At 35.4% G+C, this 19095-nt stretch overlaps 1 protein-coding gene across 2 annotated transcripts in view; it reads right to left on the reverse strand.

Annotated features, from left to right (window-relative positions):
* G3BP2 (G3BP stress granule assembly factor 2) overlaps positions 1-19095 on the reverse strand; it is a 31039-nt gene that overhangs the window by 3183 nt on the left and 8761 nt on the right. Inside the window, exons 2-11 of one of the 2 annotated variants that reach the window (XM_004323192.4) lie at positions 12951-13069; positions 10528-10609; positions 9579-9752; positions 8960-9050; positions 8155-8257; positions 7467-7647; positions 6378-6476; positions 2130-2232; positions 807-935; positions 125-243 (exon numbers count right to left, since the gene is read on the reverse strand). In XM_004323192.4, the coding sequence (XP_004323240.1) occupies positions 125-243; positions 807-935; positions 2130-2232; positions 6378-6476; positions 7467-7647; positions 8155-8257; positions 8960-9050; positions 9579-9752; positions 10528-10609; positions 12951-13045 (1176 nt within the window). In that variant the 5' untranslated portion in view covers positions 13046-13069. The remainder of the gene's footprint in view (positions 1-124; positions 244-806; positions 936-2129; positions 2233-6377; positions 6477-7466; positions 7648-8154; positions 8258-8959; positions 9051-9578; positions 9753-10527; positions 10610-12950; positions 13070-19095) is intronic. The other variant, XM_004323193.4, reaches the window with a different exon arrangement.

Raw genomic sequence — 19095 nt, forward strand, 5'->3', positions numbered from 1 at the left:
TTGCATAAATACCATTTCACAGTAAACTATTTTTAACTTTACCATTTAAAAAAAGACTTTCTAAGTAATACTAAATACAACAGGAATAATAAAGTATTGAATTATACCCTTTAAAGTCACTTACTTTTGCAATTAAGATTCTCTGAACTGGTTCAGAGTCATGAAAAACCACAAAACCAAAATTTGGAAGCTTTCCCCCAACACCCTTGGTATTGATGCGAAGTTCCACAACGTTTCCAAAACCTGTGAAAATATACATTACACCAAGGGTTAAATAGTTTAACAGAATATTTTGTGACTTTAATTGTTCAGGATGAAATACCTTAATCTCCTTGATCCATTTCAAAACAAAAGTTGCAAGCTGCTATACCCAGTGACAATTAAGGTACATTCACTCTTACAGGTCATTTACTTAAGATGCCAATAAAAACTAGCTTGTTTTGTCACCCTTCTGCATATTTATTACTCCTTTCTAAAGGGAAGTTACCTACACAGTTTCAGAGAGACAATGTTATTTTCTATTTCTGACTTGAATTTGCCAAATGAATCCCATTTCCAAATCTAAGACTGATTCATCCAGCTCTTTCTTCTAACCTCTACAGAACCAGGCCAGTCAACACTCAGTACAGTCACTGAGAAACATCTGGTACAACCTTCTACACCCTTCTGATCAAGGTGATTAGTACCTAGAGATATACATAGTACAGAGAGGTAAATGTTTTTTTAAAAAAATCCTCAATACACTATGAAAAGAGTTCTCTTCTCCTCCTGCTTAATTTTACAATAAAGCAAAATGAACTACTTACTCATGAAGAACTCTTTCAGTTCATTTTCATCAATATCGTGTGGCAAGTTACCAACAAAGAGTTGATGACTATCTGGATAGCGAATTATTCTACGGTTATCAGCTTCATTCTGTTCAATATCTCCTCTGCCTGAGAAAAGGAATAGAGCAGATATTAAAGTTTACAATGTCATACAAAAAATAGCTCAAAGCAATGAATGTTAAAAAAAAAACTTGATATTCCTGTTTTAGTTTATTTAATAAGCTCCTTCAACAGAGGTGGAAATGCCTATTATTAGTAGGTTAGTTAGAAAAAAACATGACACTGACTAGATTGCTGAAGTCCCTTCTTCTAGGTCTACTGGTCTGATTATATGAAAGCCAAATACTAGCAGTACCAGTATTCCTCCTTAACCAAACTCCTGCCATCACCGAGAAACCAAATAGATTTCAGATAGTGAGGTATACTTGTACTAAATAATTTAGTATTTTGAAATTCACAAATTAATCTTTGGTTGTATAAAATTATAGCCAAATCCATAAATTTAATAGCAATAACATCTCATTTATATAGTCTTTTATACACATGAGAGTGCTCTTATATGTATATATATAAAATCTTATTTGATCCTCCCAATGACACAAGGAACACAATGAGGCATATAAAGAAAGGCATCACACAGGAAAAATGTGTGTAGTAACTGAATGGTGTAAGAGAAGCTCCTGATTTAAGGGTCTCACCCGAGATCATAAACTCAATCACTGACAAAGCTAGGATAAACCCCAGCTCCCATGACTTATAGCACATCACTTATTTTATTTTGTGGGAAAAAATTACATTTTCTAAATTTGATGTATACATCTCCCACCTCCTCCCAAAAGCAATCTAAACATACTTATAGAATTCAAACAGAGGTTCTACATATATTAACTAACAATGGAAACAAGTCAAAAATCATGACAACTTACTTAATACCTAAGACAATCAAAATAAGAAGAATCAGGGTGTGCTTATTGTTTATCTGTGAAGAGATAAGAGTGCTAAGTAAGAGAGTAGGTTATTGGCAGCTCGGTTTTGAATTCTTAGAACCAGTGACAATAACCAAATAAAATGTGTCTCTAAATTCTTTTACACCTTCAAAATACATGTCTCTATGGCATGTCAACTAATCTTCCCCTCAAAGTTGTTTTGCCCAGGCTATATTTAGCAGGTTACTTAAGCCTTTAAGCAGTTTGGTACTAAAAAAGGATTTGCATATAAAACACATTATAATTTTTAAAAAATTTTTTTAAGTTCGGTCTTCAACTTTTCAAGTGCTGAAGGCCACAGAAGGGGCTGACTCACCTGGTCTTGGTCCTCTAGGAGGGAAACCGGGTCGTTCTCTAGGTCGCTGTTCACGCACACGAGGTGGCTGAGACTGAACTTCTGGTTTAGCTTCCACTCTCGGCTAAAATACAAGGGAAAAAACACATTATAAAGAAACACATTCCACAGGAGAAAAACAACTAAAGAAACAACCAAGGCATAATGGTCATTTTAAGTTCAGAATATTTTTAACATAGTGTCCTATATATGTGAAACATAAATTTTAATAAAGATATTCTGTACCAATCTAGGACTGTAGGGTAAATTTTATTTTCTCACTCAAGGCTATTAACTCACAATAAGCTGCTTTTTATTTACAACCGTATTTTTTCAATAAAGTTACATCCACATTGAGATAGCATAAAAGGTATCGCTACAAAATTCAAAAATGCAAGATGAGCCACTCCATGTAAATACATATACAAAATAAAAAGCCATCTTTATCTTAGGAAGACAAGAATATATGACACATCCTTTCTAATTCTCTAGTATGCTGCCCTTCAAATTTAATAGTGCTCAGCAATATCTTCTAAACCCCATCCCGTAATTTTATTTAAAAAAATCCATATTTTGATAGTTCAAAATATACAATTTAGTGTACTCTACCATCTAAAAATACTATCTTTAAGTTAAAATGCACATAAAAAAAAACAAGATAGAACGTGTTGATAGCATCTCAAATAGTCAAAGAAGTCCTTTAGCTCCCTATTGTTCTTCCTAATGGGGGAGGTGTGCATTTATTTAAGGACTGACCCCAACAATATTTCTTAATTAATTCTTGGGCGTGGCAGGGGAAGTAATAGTTCATTTTAAGGTACCCTCCAAAAGTTTCTGCTAACTGCTAAATTGAACACATATATTTAAAGTAACTATGCTAAAAACAAAATGACATCTGCATCTACTATTACCTTTTCCTTAATACATTGGCATTTTCAGTATTCCCAACCTCTTCAGGCTGTGTCTATTGCCTAAATATTTATGGTCCGAGGAAAAGACAAAATACACGCACCTGCAAAGGATGCTGAAAACCCTCAGCAGGAATATGAAGAATGTATCCTCAAATCAGAAAGCTAGTAATTTCAGTCCTATCTTTATGGCTGATCATCTCTGAGTACCTCAGCCCAGGCAGTGGCTCAAACTCTTTCATAATTTATATAGCCGGGATATTATAATTTGCAAGGACACATTTTGATACAAGGAGATATGTTTCTTTCAAAAACAACCATTTGTTATAATTTCACCCACTGTAACCAAAAGGTATATTATCTCCTACCCTAGCAGTTTTTAACAGATTTGCCTGTCTCCCCCAATTGTTTTTCTTCCATATAGATTTCCCATTTCCCTCAAAATGAAGTTGCTTTCCATGTTCTAGAATTTTGCTAGTTAAAAAAAATTTTTTTAATGTTTAATTTTCCCAGGTTTTTAGTATGTATTTATTCCTACAATGACCATATCTTAATTTATTTCGACACCAGATAAAGAACCAAGCACAGTGCCATTAGACATAGATGTTCCGTAACTATTGGTTCATTTAAAATTAAATTACATTTTTAGTTCTCTAACAAAACATGTAGGAGAATGTTCTATGCCTGACCAGGGGCCCTAAGTTACAGCCCTGAGACCACTTCTATCTGTATTTAGAATTTAAGACTACATAATAATTTGACCGAAAATGTGATGCCTGAAAAAGGTAGTTATTTAGAAATTTCAGCTAAGCAGGGCAGGGCCTAAAAGCAAAACTTACTTCAGTATGAGAATAAAACAGAATTAAAGGAGATTCTCTAACAAAGTCTGACGAAGCTAGTATGTTTAATAAATTAATAAAAATAGCAAAGGTACACCTTTTAATTTAAATGTCTCAGAAAAACCTCGACTCATTCAAACCAAGAAAAGGAATTCTGGCTGACCGATTCAGATTCTTTTCAAAACAGATTACTGAAACAAAAATAACTGCAAGTAACAAAACAAAAAAGTTCTTCATTATCCTTTAAGGATTTAAAATTTAAAACCACAAATTTAAGTGCCAACATCTTACAAATAATCCACACATTAATTTAGCAACCTGACTTTTAGATATTAGATGATGCCAATACAGGAAAAATGAGACCAAAAAAAATTATCACAATTTCTTTCAGTAACTGATTACTGTATGTCAACTAAGCCAGCTGGACGCTTTCAATTCTTCAGGCTCAATTTCATGAAAACTATTGGCTCCAAGGAAGTAAAAATAACTAAGATACCACATACTACTTTAGGGTCTTACAATTAACTCCATGCAACCAAAAAGTGTGCTCACATGACAACTTCCACAAATGAAAATCAAATAGAATATGAAATAAACATGAAACCATCAAATCAACTCAACAGCAGGTAAAACCACAACTAATATGTACTTCAACTGCACATAAGCTATTTAAATGAACTAATCGACTTCTAAGAAATTTACCAAGAAATTAACTTACCTACTTCTATATTAATGCCTACCAATACCCTGGAATTAGATTTAATTCTCCTTTTATTAATAATCTATGCTAAAAGTGTTAAGGAAATGGATACTACACCAAAGTGACAAAATAAAATCGAAGGGTTTATTAAATCAAGTGGAAAAAATCATGAATCCATTCTAACATAGCTTAAGGAGATCAGAAAGTTCTTTTAAGGTTTAAATTATAAATGTTTAAAATTTTGTTTTAATAAGGGGGTAGGCTGGGAATCAGTCTCTTACAATTTTTTTTTAAAACTTAAAAATTTTTTTCCCCCTGGATAAGAGGTTAGAATCTAATATAATGTAATTTAGACATGGCTTAGACATAGCACTCTTCTTTGATGTAAATAGAGATACATTCCCCTCCAAGGGCTAAAGAAACCTATAGGCTTCCATGAGTGTCCAACTGCATAAATTCGAAGCCCTAGTTTTTTATTTACATAGCTATCTGACCTTGGGTGAAGTTCTCTAGCCCTTAATTTACTTATCTGTAAAACAGGAATAATAACAGTAACCATACTCACAGGGTGGTTGTGAGGATTAGATAAGAATAAATATTACGTGCTAGTGCTTTGCACAATGTCTGGTGCCACACTAAAGGTGTAAGAGGTATAAGCTACTCTAACTTTTAACTAGCAGTGAGTTTAAAATAAATGTAGCCAACTCTCTGAAATTAAGTAACAACCCAAAGGATTCCTAATGCAAATCTGATAAGAAACCAAGCATTTCAAAAAAAAAAAATCCGTTAAGTCACTTATTGAGTCTTCAGATGGGTAGAAAAGCAGTCAATACGTGGCAAATTAATCTTCTGCGTTAAGACAGAATTCTAGTTTGTGATCTGAGGTAATTACTCAATATTTCCTGAATATCTAGCTGAAAAAAAAAAGGTATCACGAGGTTATGTATCCTATTACGTAGCTGATTATGCATACAACACCAGAAAGGCTGTCTATTACTAGCTACTTTTGAAATCTCAAAGTTTCACTGTTTAGAGCATATAAAGAGGTATATAAACACAATTTTATGTGCACTAACCATTCTAAATGTAAATTTTCTAGTGGAACGAAGTTTGATTCAAAATGTAGGGGAAAGTACTGGACACCCTGTAACTATGCCTATTAACTTTAGAATTTAGTAAATTCTACACTACACCTAATAAACTTATTAGGTAGCCAGTGTCTTATTTTCAATGTTTTTGAAAGCTCTGAAATGGGTAAGATGACAAACAGACAAAAAGCAGAATACTAGAATGATTAGTTAAGGTGAACACTACAGTCATAAGTTGGTACAGGCTTCAATTAAACAGTATGAACCACTTACAGACTGAAAGCTTAGGCAGTGTATTTTTTTTAGAGTTTTTTCTATTTTTAAAAAACAATGATTCTTTATAATGCCATACTACTTTGTGCCTTTCCAAATTTCTTCCCTAAAATATTTTTGCTAAATAAAATTCTAAATTTTTAAAAAGGATATTTTTTTGGTTATTTTAAGAAGGCTGTTAAATGACAATATATATTGGTAAAACTAACTTAATCTGTATTTGACACACCCAAACCCCAAATACCACCTATGTAGATGATGAATGGAGATTTGGCAATTAAAGTGGGTGCACTGACATTTAATACAATTTTTTTGTATATTTAATCCATAATTTCTGATTGACTCATTTTAAAAAGTATAAAAAAGATAAGCAATTGGCAATGTAACAAGGATACAATCCAATGTGTTCACAGATTGGTTACCTGTGAGACTGGTGCTTTAACATGGGGTGGAATTCCAGAGGAAGAAACAGTACCACTAGGAGGCAGGTTTTTACTGGTCACTGAAGCCCAGGAGAAAGCCTGCAGGAAATGCAACAAACCTAGACTACTAATCATGGAAAACCACCAACATTCCTATAGGGAAACTTCCAAATATATATTTTCTTTTCATTTCTAAACTACTGTTCTATATTGGAGGACTCCTAAAAGAAAGGCACACACACACATGCCAGTCTATGTGCCAGCTTTCAAAATCTCATTATGCAAGATTATTTGACTGTTTTGTCTGAACTACTAAATAAATCCACAAGCAAGTTCCTATATGCTCTAAAGAGATGAGCAAGTGGCAAACAAAACCACTAACAACTACACATGCTAGAAAAATAAGAACCTAATAGAACCAATTTCTTTCCCCCGTTGGGGGAAGATAAGGTGTTGTGATGGTGTCAAGGGGAGAGGGGAAGGATAGGAAAGAAGAAAGTACTAGCTGGAAAGTTTAACAGACATTCACAAATTGAACAAGGAATCTCCTTCTCTCACTACGCAAATATACTTTAACCTTCTACTTTACAGAAAGATAAAACGTGTTTTAGGTAGGTTTAAATGATACACTATGGGTGTCACTCATGTTTCCAAGATAGTTTAATTGGTGTAGTAAGGAAATTGTTCCCATTTAAACCAGAAATAACTTGTATCACTTCTCTTAGCAATAGGCCAACTTGTTTTAAGTTGGCAAATTGCATGACTCCTGTTGCATCCGTGCATAGAGGACTTAATACAGAATGGAAGAGCAACTCTCAGTTTTAGTACATGGACTAGAAGATACTAAACACTGCACACAGACAAGGATTAATCTTAAATTTTACCCTGAGGGGTGCTTTTTAGGGGGTGAAAATACAATAAAATTTCCTCAGAATTACCAAAAAAATCCCCACAGCTTCTTTCATATACATAAAAACAGCATAGCTTACTATTAAACAATTTAATTAACAGAACAAAGGTCATGCTTCATTAATGGCACCAAATAAGACAGTGTGACGTCACAGGTGTGAAGAGCTCCTCTGCTCTAACCTTTGGTGGTTCCTGTGGCAGAGACACAGGCTCAGCGGGAGGAGGAGAAGCGGACTTCTCCTCTAAGTCCTCCAAGTTCTTCTCCTCCGCTTGCGGTTTCTGCTCTTCAGTCTTTGTTTCAGATTCTGGCTCAGGTTCAGGTTCATGAGACGATTCTTCCAATGGCTCCTCTATGCCATTACTACAATAAAATATTTTGTTCACTTTTCAGTATGAGTGAAATGATCAATTCAAATAAAATTCTGCATTTCTCTAATTTAATGGGCATAACTAGTAATAAGCTGTTTTGAAGCAAAAGTCCATTGAGAACTAGAAGGCAGAGGGAATAATACTCTCAAGCAGCATTTCTTTAACATAATTTAAAAACTGAATTACTAAAAATGTTTACTTTAATACTAACTATAAACAAACCGCATATTCAAAAAATAAAATGCTTACTCTGTGTTGTCCCAAACACAATGCATTATCAGCAAATGATCAGTTTTGGGCCAAACCAAATTCAATTTTTCAATTAAATAAAACAATGCTTTCCATATAGAATTTACTTTGCATATACATAGTAAATTCTCAAATGCTGGTTTCACAGCTTTAGCAAAATTTACTTTCAACAATAATTCGAGGAACAAAAACCAGCTTGCAACTACATTATAGTTTAGACCAAATTTGGCCTTGCAGACACTATTCTTACGTCACAGGGTGAGCTTCATAGTAACCACTGCTAGCATTTTCTTGCACAGGTTCTGGAGATGGTTGCCTTTCTTCTTGTTCCTCTTCTACTTCATCTTCTGATTCTGAAAATACATAATATACCATATCTCATCTTAAGAGGATTTAATACACAATTTGATATGTGTATTTTTAATGTTTAAAGAAGTCATGATATTTCTTACAAAGGCACTTAATTGCAATATTCCTTGTTCTCTTAAACTGAAGAGCAAGCCAGATGAATTTTGGAATTTACTCTATTTTTTAAAAAGGCCTATTAGTAACAGGGAAGGGTAGGAAAAAAATGCTATTAAAGTCATAACTCAAGTTTCCTTCGTCACATCGATTCAATGGAGGAATAATCGTAAAGAAAAGGAAACAAGCTGATGTATATCAACGGAAGATCAATTAAATAATTATGGTATAGCCAAAAAAAAACCCAGCCAACAAAGATATATTAAGTGAAAAAAAGCAAGCACTGAGCCAGTGTACTTCCACTTTTATAAAAGTACTGATCAGTACGGAATACAACAAAATTCTATAATAGGCACCAAACTCTTGGTTATCTATAGAGGATGAAATTGAGGGAAATTTTTCACTTCCTATGTATGATTTTTATGTAATTTCATGTAATGAACTATTTCTTTTACAACAAGAACAAGAACAAAAAGGAGAAAAGGGAGTTTGACTCAGTTACGGCAGAGGCAAATTTCTTTAGTTTCACACTTTCCATGTCCTTAAAGAGTACTGATACTGACAAAACCCTTATATCTTCAAAGTAACCTCACCTTCATCAAGTTCTGGTTCAGAATCACCAAATACTTCATCTTCATAACGAAACATATCATTGTGAACATAAAACTTATTTGGAACAGATCCCTATAGGAAAATAACATCCAAATATTCCATAAATACCCATAAATGTGGTATTACATAAATACAACAAATAAACAATTTCTATTTTAATAATACAGAAATGATATAGACTGAAGATAATTTTCCAAAGTTGAACATGCTCTGATGTTAATATAAAGTAAATTACAGAAGATCACTCAAGGAATACTGAAACTCAAGAAATGGCTACTCAATATAAAAGAACCAGGACCAATTAACAAACAGAATTTTTCCATTTTGTTTAATATGTAACCTATTAAATAATAACATACTTTTAATATTATTTCTATAATCTTAATCATCTATTTACACATTAGTATCAGGATCTCATTTTTACTTCTAAATAGTCAAAGCACACACACAAAGCTCAAATAAATTAATCAACAGGTCATATTTCTCAAAATATGTTACATGCACACCTATGCCTGCAAGAAGAAACTCTGGCCACCTCAAGCAACTAGTCACAGTAAAATGAAATCATGTAAGTGAAAATTAATTGAAATGAAAACTTACTTCAGGAGCCAGAACAAAGGTTTGCATAAACTTCCTCTCTGGCTGTCCACTATTAGACAGCAAACCCATGACCTGGACCACTACTCCATCACTCAAGGTTGCATGAGCATCCACATGACGAATTTTAGTATGACATTCGCTGAAGTTCAGAGATAATACTTTGTGGTGTATATCCTTTATTAGGAGAAGAAGGTGGGGTGGAAATACAAACTCATGATACTGCATTACCTATTAAATACTACAGACTTTGATTTCCTCGCAACTCTAGAATATTAACTGCCTCATTTGAATCCATTCCACCATGCTAGGCATTACTGACAGGCTAATGTTCCTAGAACCACTAGTTTCAACATGTCACCTCTCTATACAAGAAATCACAATGGCTGTCTCATATTATAGGCTTTGTGCAGCTTTCTCCCACTGTTCCATATTAAGTACTAGTCATTCACGTAAACTGTGCTGACTACTCCTTGACCTTGCACCTAACTTTACTGCTTGTCTGCTGATGCCATTTCTCCTACTTTCAATTTCCTCTTGTTTGGTAAGGCCAAAACCTATCATTCAGAGTCTGCTGGAAGTCCCACATCCTCTACAAAGTCATAAGGAGTATATACTCCTATGCACTCCTGTAACATAACGTTTAGACCACATTTCTATAAATGCTATATATTGTCTCAACTATTTCATGTATAAAATACACCAAGGATATTAAAATGTTCCATTTTCTCTTTTGTATCCATGCCAGTGTAATACCCGTGCTTCGTACAAAATCAATGCTTGTAAGAACTCAAAGCACATCCGATGACTACTGTAACACAATTCTAGTACAGCTGATTACATTCAAAAAGAAATCCATTGGCACAAGACGCTATTTTCCAAATCTCTATCTTACCTCAAAAAAAAAAAAAAAACTAAAGTAATCTAAAATGCATATGAAATTGATACTTACATTTTGGCCATAAACTGCCTCCTGGGGCTTTCCACTAGCATCTACTCCACCATGAACATAAGAAGAATTCCTGCCATAAAACCTGTAAAACCATTGATAATTACTGACATTCAGTTGTGAAGAGAAGTGTAAGAGGCAGTAGAGTTCTCGTGTCAAACGGACCTAGTTTCCAGGTCAGGTTCTGTCACTCATTAGCTATGTAATCTTGAGACTTACAGTCCTCAAAGTTCAGTTTCCTTGGTTATAAAACAGAACAAGAGTAACTTCTCCATAGAGTTGTTGTAAGGATTAAATGAGTAATGACACAGAATTCTTAGTGTGCCTGGCACACTAAACATACACTCAGTCATTAGCTATTCTCATCTAATTCTTACCATATCTATATTTTGTTAAGTGGAAAAATGAGATATTCAAAATATATTCTAAACACTGATGCTGTAGTTAATTTACCCATTTTTTCCCCATCAGATACAGAAACTCAATTATCTAAATTTGTTTGGGAATCAGATACTGTTTAACATTCATTCTACTGAGAGTTCCAAATGATTACTAATTCCAAAGGCTTAGGTTAAAAGTTTAGATTTAAGTTAACTGAAATAGTTCAGAGACTAAGTTAAAAAAAACTACATTATTTCAGCATCTAGTTTCTCAATTATATTTTTATACTGCTCTTAAGTACATGACAATTAGTGTTTCTCTGGTATTACCTAAAGCAATTAGAATTAATATCTTCCTAAATTAAGGTTATCAACATGCAAAGTTAATTTTTTCGTAAAGAGAACTCAGCTCCTATTGTAATAAAACATGTAAGACTTCCTCCATGCCAAGCAATGTTCTCAGTGCACTACATACATATTGATTCATTTTACTCTCCTAACACCTCAGGAGTAAGTGCTATTATCTAAATGAACAAACTGAAGTTCGAAGAGGTTAAATTAACTCCTCAAAGGTCACACACCTATCAAGTTGGGGCAGCTGGCTCCAGAGTCCATGCTTTTAACCATTACCCATATTTTTAAGTTTATATAATTTCCTCTCATGTACTACTGGCAAGCATGTAAACAGCTACCATTTTTCTGGAGGACAATTTAGCCGTATAAGAAAAGCCTTAGAGATAGTCATACCTTTGACTTAACAATTCTACTTCTAGGAACTTAGCCTAAGAAAATAACTAGAAAGGTGCACAAAAATGCATGTGTAAGGATATTCATTAGTGTTAATAAGTGAAAAATTAAAAACAAACTAAATGTTCATTAACAGGGAAATCTGTTACATAGCTAAGTATAAAACAGAAGTTTGTGCTGTTATTTGAAATGATGGTAGAGAGCCTTGTTTTTCCTTGTTAAAAAAAAAGAAAGCTAAAAATGCTAATGCCTACATTGTGAAGACTAAATTTCAGATAATAAAAGGCCTTATTAATTCCATTCTCCCTCAAATTCACATACCCTGTCAATAAGAATGTTTATTTTTATAATAGAAAATGTACAGGTATTCCTTTTGATGGGGGGCGGGACACGGGAGGAGGTGGTAGTTATATAAAAATACCCCCTGGGATAACATAGGGAGTATTACACACAGGTTTAACAATGGAGGGGCATAATGCAAAGTAAAACTTTAGAATGCCCAGCATGATTATAAAGAGAACCTATAGATAAAAGAGTAAGTCCTTTTAACAGTCCTTCCCACATGAAGTGACAATGGTATATTTATCCTTAACTCACTTGGCTAGCGTGTTCTACAACAAATGTTTGCAGAGCCTAATACTTACAAAGGTCTCACTTATCTTCCACCTGTTAAAATAAACCAGGTAGAACAAAAATTATAAATACTACTCATAATATAAATCAATTTTATTTCAATCTCTGGGAAAAAAGAACCTTACAGATGTCCAACTCTTGCCAAAATAGTAAACAAGGCTACTGTTGCTGTTTTACCAAGGAATACTATCTTGTGGATCAATCAGAAGTAATTTTCACAAGTATGATCACTTAACTGATTCATTTCCTAACATTGCTAAAGGCAACTCAAAAAAACCCCCAAAAAACAAAAAACCCCAAAGAACAAAAAACAAACTTAAGCCTGTGATTTCAATAAAGACTAGAACCCATTAGTTGGTCAAGTCTGTGGTTTTTATAAAAAAATGAAATATGAAATACCAAGAGTATGTAATTGTGTATATGTATGTGATGTGTACAGATGTGAATGTGTTATATAATGGGATATAATGTGAGGTGTTTTCCTTGCTATAGATTTGAGTCAAAAAAACTTGAAAAAGACTGGTTTTAAGCCATCAGACTTAAAATACTGGGCGTGCTTTGCAAAGGTATTGTCAGGACATAAAACAGGAAAGACAAAATTTATATGTAGTCATATTCAAAAAAATAAAACCAAATAAAAATATCAAATATGCAATTAAAATTTACCTGTGTAAATATTCTGGAGCTTTATTCAGCAAAGTATAATATTGCCTCACAAACTCCCGCCCTACAAGCAGCGGACTGGGCTTCTCCATAACCATTTCTTTGCTGCACAATGTCAAATGCTAAGGGAGCAAACATAAGAATAATAACTATTAAAAGTCATCTTTGTTAAATTCCATGAAGTAAATCTTCTCAGCCATTCAACCATTTATTAAAAAGTAACTACAACAGCAAAATAATAAATTCCAAACAACTACTGATAATCTCCAACATCTGCCATCTCCCCTTTGTCTCTACTTCTTGATCTCCCTATCCTTCAATACAGGGGGAAGTAGCATAGCTCTCTTTCTAATTCCCAAGAGTCCCAGCGCTGTCTCAGACTAGGGGCACCATAATAAAGTCTTCCCACGCATAGTATCTTTTTCCTTTGGGGACCATTATCTCCTACATTCTTGGATTCCAACAGTTTATTTTTGAAAACTAGGCAGAGGGCACAAATCAGGACTTGGTGATTACATTTATCACAGACAGTACTGATTTTTGTCTTCTTTGTACTCTCTCCTTCTAGGGATTAATTTCACTGTTTTCAAAATGATAATGATTATGATTAAAAATCAGCAATAACCTCAACACTCAGATAATGGTTTTTTACATTTGGTGTATGTCTTTCTAACCTTTCTTGCTATTAATTACCTAATTACATGCCAGGCACTGTTTACAGTAAATGGGATAACCTAGTGAACAAGACTCTAGCCCTCAGGAGTATATAGTCTGTCATGGAATATAGACAAGCAAACGGAACAGAATAGGTTAGGTGCTATGATAAAGTATCTCTAAGCCCAAAATCTCAAAGATAACTTCAAGGAAATCAAGTACAAAATAAAAATAGAAACACAACCTTTCATCATTTAAAGTAAATGATTTATATGTTTATAGCCCCTCAAATAGTAAAAATTATAACATTAGGAACTGGAGAAAAGGGAAGAGAAAAAAAGAAAATTTGAATATTACTTGTTTAAATATATATATATATATATATATATACACACACACACACACACACACACTATATACATGTGTGTATCTACTGGGTAAATCAGGATGCAGTTTAAATTCCTGTTAACAAATAAATTTCAACGTAGGTTTCTTTTTCTTTTTCTTTTTGGCTGCACCACGTGGCTTGCAGGACCTTAGTTCCCTGACCAAAGATCGAACCCACACCCTAGGCAGTGACAGCACGGAGTCCTAACCACTGGACCGCCAGGGAATTCCCTCAAAGTAGGTTTCCTTTAAACAAAAAATTTCACAAAGATAGCCCACCATAATCATTACAATTGTGATGCTGTTTTTAATTAAAGAAACAGATACCAGCCATAATGGAGCCTACAGATAAAACTCTACAATTCTAGTGACTCCCAACTCTACTTTTACATAATGCTCTATTAGATTCCCCGTTTCTCTTTTTCAACTGTCTTGCAACTCTCATTCGATATTAAAAAAAATGTATTTACATTTTTATATAATTCCTAACTCCTTTCAAAAATAATTAACTGCTTCCAGTGGCAGGGTCTGGGGAACGCACAGTGGCAAGAAGCCCTTGAAGCAGCCCAAGAAGCAGGCCAAGGAGATGGAAGAGGACGATAAGGCTTTCAAGCAGTAAAAAAAAAAAAAAAGGAGCAGAAGAAGCTGGAGGTAAAAGTGAAGGCCAAGGGGAAGGGTCCCCTGGCCACAGGTGGAATTAGGAACTCTGGCAAAAACTAAGCTGTTCTTTATGCCTCAGGTGATGGTGACCCTTACTTCCATTGCTGTTTAAACACCTGAATTCTCTTCCATAACATCTGTTGCCACCTCTAGCTAGAATGAAGGGTTGTCTTGGAGCCTGTGGCACATTTTTTTCCTTAAATGTTCATACAGTGGCTCATCTCTTCAGTTCACCCTTAGCCACTTCTACCTTAGCTGTGAGGTCAAAGTAAACCCATCCCAGAATCCTGCCAGTCTGCTCTTCAACCTTTGTTCTACCTTGAATTCTGTACCATCTACAATCAAACCAACTCATTAAAAAAAAAAAAGTTAATCCACAAAGTAGAATCAGATACTGTCATTCAGGTGCCATTAGTCTCCCCCAAACCGAAAAACCTCCAAATAGATGAACAAATTCTAATGCATAAAAGGACTCTCAGGACTTCCTTGGTGGCACAGTGGTTAAGAATCCACCTGCCAAAGCAGGGGACACAGGTTCGAGCCCTGGTCCAGGAAGATCCCACATGCCTCAGAGCAACTAAGCCTGTGCGCCACAACTACTGAGCCTGCACCCTAGAACCCATGAGGGGCAACTACTGAAGCCCACGTGCCTAGAGCCTGTGCTCCGCAACAAGAGAAGCCACTGACTGACAAGCTCACATGCCGCAAACTAGAGAAAGCCCGTGCGCAGCAACGAAGACCCAACGCAGCCAAAAATAAATAAATTATTAAAAAACAAAAAGAACTCTCATTTGCTACATTTAAAGTAATGAAGCAGGGGACTTCCCTGGTGGCACAGTGGTTAAGAATCTGCCTGCCAATGCAGGGGACACAGGTTCCAGCCCTGGCCCGGGAAGATGCCACATGCCGCGGAGCAACTAAGCCTATGTGCCACAACTACTGAGCCTGCACTCTAGAGCCCGTGAGCTGCAACTCCTGAAGCCCGCGCTCTGCAACAGAAGCCACTGAAATGAGAAGCCCGTGCACCGCAGCGAAGGGTAGCCCCCGATCACTGCAACTAGAGAAAGCCTGCCCACGCACAGCAACGAAGACCCAACACAGCCAAAAGTAAATAAATAAATAAATATTTTTTTTAATTTAAAAAAGTAATGAAGCAAAAAAACAGTATTTTTATTTTGAATGATGGAGAAGGCTTAAGAACAGTAGACTCACCTAGTCAAATTTTATAAAATAACAAAAATGTGGAAATTTTACACATTTAAATACTGTAACAACTGATTTAAGCTGTGGGAAGATACTAACTTACCCTCTGAATAAAATAATTATGTACAAAATAATTTTGTTCAAATGGTTAATGACAAAAATACTATTAGGGATTGTTTCTGGGTTTGGAGATTCTTGTACTTCCTTCTTTTTTTGCCCAATTTCCAGATTTTCTACAGTGAGACTTTGTTATTTACCCCAATTTCCCATCACATTTATAAAGTACATCTTCACCTACCATTTTTGTCACCTACATATAACCAAAGTGAAAAAAAAAAAAGGTACCAATTACACATATCAATGTCAGAGAAAGGTCAAAATACACTAGAGTTACTGTAACAAAGTTCGGGAGAGGCTTCACATTGCCCACTACCTATACAGTCACTAAGGTTGATGGCCATAAGGCCATGATATCAATTTAGATCAGAGAGACAGGCAAAGGAGATGGGCAGTGGAGGTAACTTTTACTTGATTAAGTCAATAAATTATTATTTATTCAAAAAAGGTTAACCTGAAAAGTGAACTTCAAATGGTGAACAAGATAAGGCAGTGCTAATCTGGTAAATGCTTAAACAAATAGCTATACATAAGAGGCTATGCAGAGTACACTTGTTACGGGGATGCTCTCCCAGGGAATGATAAAATGAAATGAAGAGGTTACTTAGAGGATGGTGTTTCAGTTAACTGCACTGACTTAAATGTAACTTACAGATCAGTTACTTGTTTAACTGATTTAGTGACTCAATTTAGAAGGCTAAAATATAATCGACTGATGGAAGTGAACTCCATCAACCAGAAAGTAAAAGTATAGAAGGGGAAAAAAGCAACCTCACTGACTTACCTACTTTTTACAACAGGTTAATTTATGTATTCTACAGAAACAATTGCCATCTTCCAGTGTTCTCCCCTGGAGGAGGGAAATTTATTCACAGCAAAGAACCCAAGGCATAGGTAAGCAATTTCTGGGATTTGGGTCCTTCTATATATATGTGTGTGTGTATATATATATACAGAGATATATAAATACACACACACCCCTCTGAACATGAAAGTAAGAAAGGTTTTAACTATCTAAGGCCATGAAAAAGTCATGACCTTTTTGGATCTTATTTCTTAATTCACAAATGGAGAAGCGATCTCTGGTCAAGCCTACAAGACTATGCAGTTCAACAAAGATAGCCAAGATTTAAGGATACTTATGTACAAAAAGAATCTTCAGAGACTATTGGCCTCTAGCACCTTCAAAGAAAGAGCAATTATCATTTAACACCTTTTTATAGAAAGTGAAATTCCATGTATTAAGCCCCGCTTTCCCACAAAACACCTGAATATGTGGAGACTGCTGTCATACTGGGATGTACAATGTAAAATGTACTCTTTTCCTGTCAGTTAAAAGCAGTATCAATCCTATTTATTCATCGAGATACCAACATGATTACATCTGACTTTCCTTACTATTTACAGAGCTTCAACTACTTCAGAGGTCATTCACTAACTCTGCCCGTAATTCCTGTGTATCTTAATCAATATCCTTTTATTCCTGTCTCTCTTTTTAAATAAATTTGTTTACTTATGGCTGTTGGGTCTTCGTTGCTGTGCGCGGGCTTTCTCTAGTTGCGGTGAGAGAGCTTCTCACTGTGGTGGCTTCTCTTCATGCGGAGCACTGGCCCTAGGCGCACAGGCTTCAGTAGTTGTGGCTTGCGGGCTCAGTAGTTGTGGCTTGTGGGCTCTACAGCGCAGGATCAGTAGTTGTGGTGCACGGACTTAGCTTCTCCACGGCATGTGGGATCTTCCTGGGCCAGGGCTCCAACCCGTGTCCCCTGCATTGGCAGGCGGATTCTTAACCACTGCATCACCAGGGAAGCCCCTCATTCCTGTCTCTTAAAATGTTTCCTCCTCTCCATTTGCCTAGACTAATTTCTGAAGCACATCTACTCCAGCTCTCATGGGAAACTGCTCTATTATCAACTGTCACCGTCTTTTCTGAACCTCTTTATGTCCATTAAGAGGGGAACGGAGGAGAGGAAAAAGTAACACTATGAACACAAATCCAAGATAGCAAAGAAAGTCACAGTGTGCTTTATATCCTACAACATGCTCAAGTTTCCTCAATTTCAAGATATCCTTTAAAAAAGTTATCACCCTCTTTCTCTTTTCTCCTTGACCAAAGCTTCAGTTTTTAGGAAAACACTTAGGGTTTTTGTTTGTTCTTTAGTTAAAAATCACTAATATAATGGGGCTCCCCCCAAAACAAACAATCTCAGGCTACATGAATATGAATGTAATGTCTAAAATGGACTGACAGTTCTGTTCTAATACGCATAAATTAAATACTGGTTCAACAGTGAATGGAAACTACAGGAAGGTAGATTTAGCTTCAATATAATGCAAGAATAACCAGAACAGAGCTACTTCATGAATAGCCAATCATTGCAGGTATTTATTCCAGAGACTAAACAATTTAGCAGAAATGTAGTAAAATAATATGTCCAAAAAATGCATTCATTTGGGCCCAGCTAAAATACTGTTCTCCTGAAAATCTTTTCCTGATTTCCGAATAGAATACAATTGTCTTTCCCCTGAATTCTCGAAGTACTTTGGGCCTTTGTCATGGCACTTTATTAATCATATTCTGGGGACTTCCCTGGTAGAGCAGTGGTTAAGAATCTGTCTGCCAATGCAGGGGACAGGGGTTTGATCCCTGGGCCGGAAAGATCACACATTCCGCAGAGCAACTAAGCCTGTGCGCCGCAGCAAATACTGAGCCCGCCTTCCTAGAGCCCGTGCTCTGCAACAAGATTGCCCATGCACTCCAACAAAGACCCAATGCAGCCAAAAGTTAAAATTAAAAAAAAAAATCATATTCTCACCTAAATTACTAACTGTGCATCTTAGTCTTCCCCTTCTCTACTCCTCTCTCAAATATTATAATCTAAGTTCTCCCTTAAATGTAATTCTCTGAAAAGTCACAATTCCCAAAAATCCAATGACCTCAGTCTTCTACCTGTCTACACTATCACTGTTGCTCACCTCCTCCTATGTTTCTAGATTTCTACCATGAGGCAACTTTCCTTCTCATCAAAATGCAAAAGTCCTCAAGGTCTGTCTTCTAATGTGGCAATTTCAGATTGTCAAATGGCTTCAGCTCTCAGATATACCTAAATTTATATGTAGTCTCTGCCAT

This window comes from Tursiops truncatus, chromosome 5, assembly GCF_011762595.2.
Source record: "Tursiops truncatus isolate mTurTru1 chromosome 5, mTurTru1.mat.Y, whole genome shotgun sequence".
Lineage (NCBI taxonomy): Eukaryota > Metazoa > Chordata > Mammalia > Artiodactyla > Delphinidae > Tursiops > Tursiops truncatus.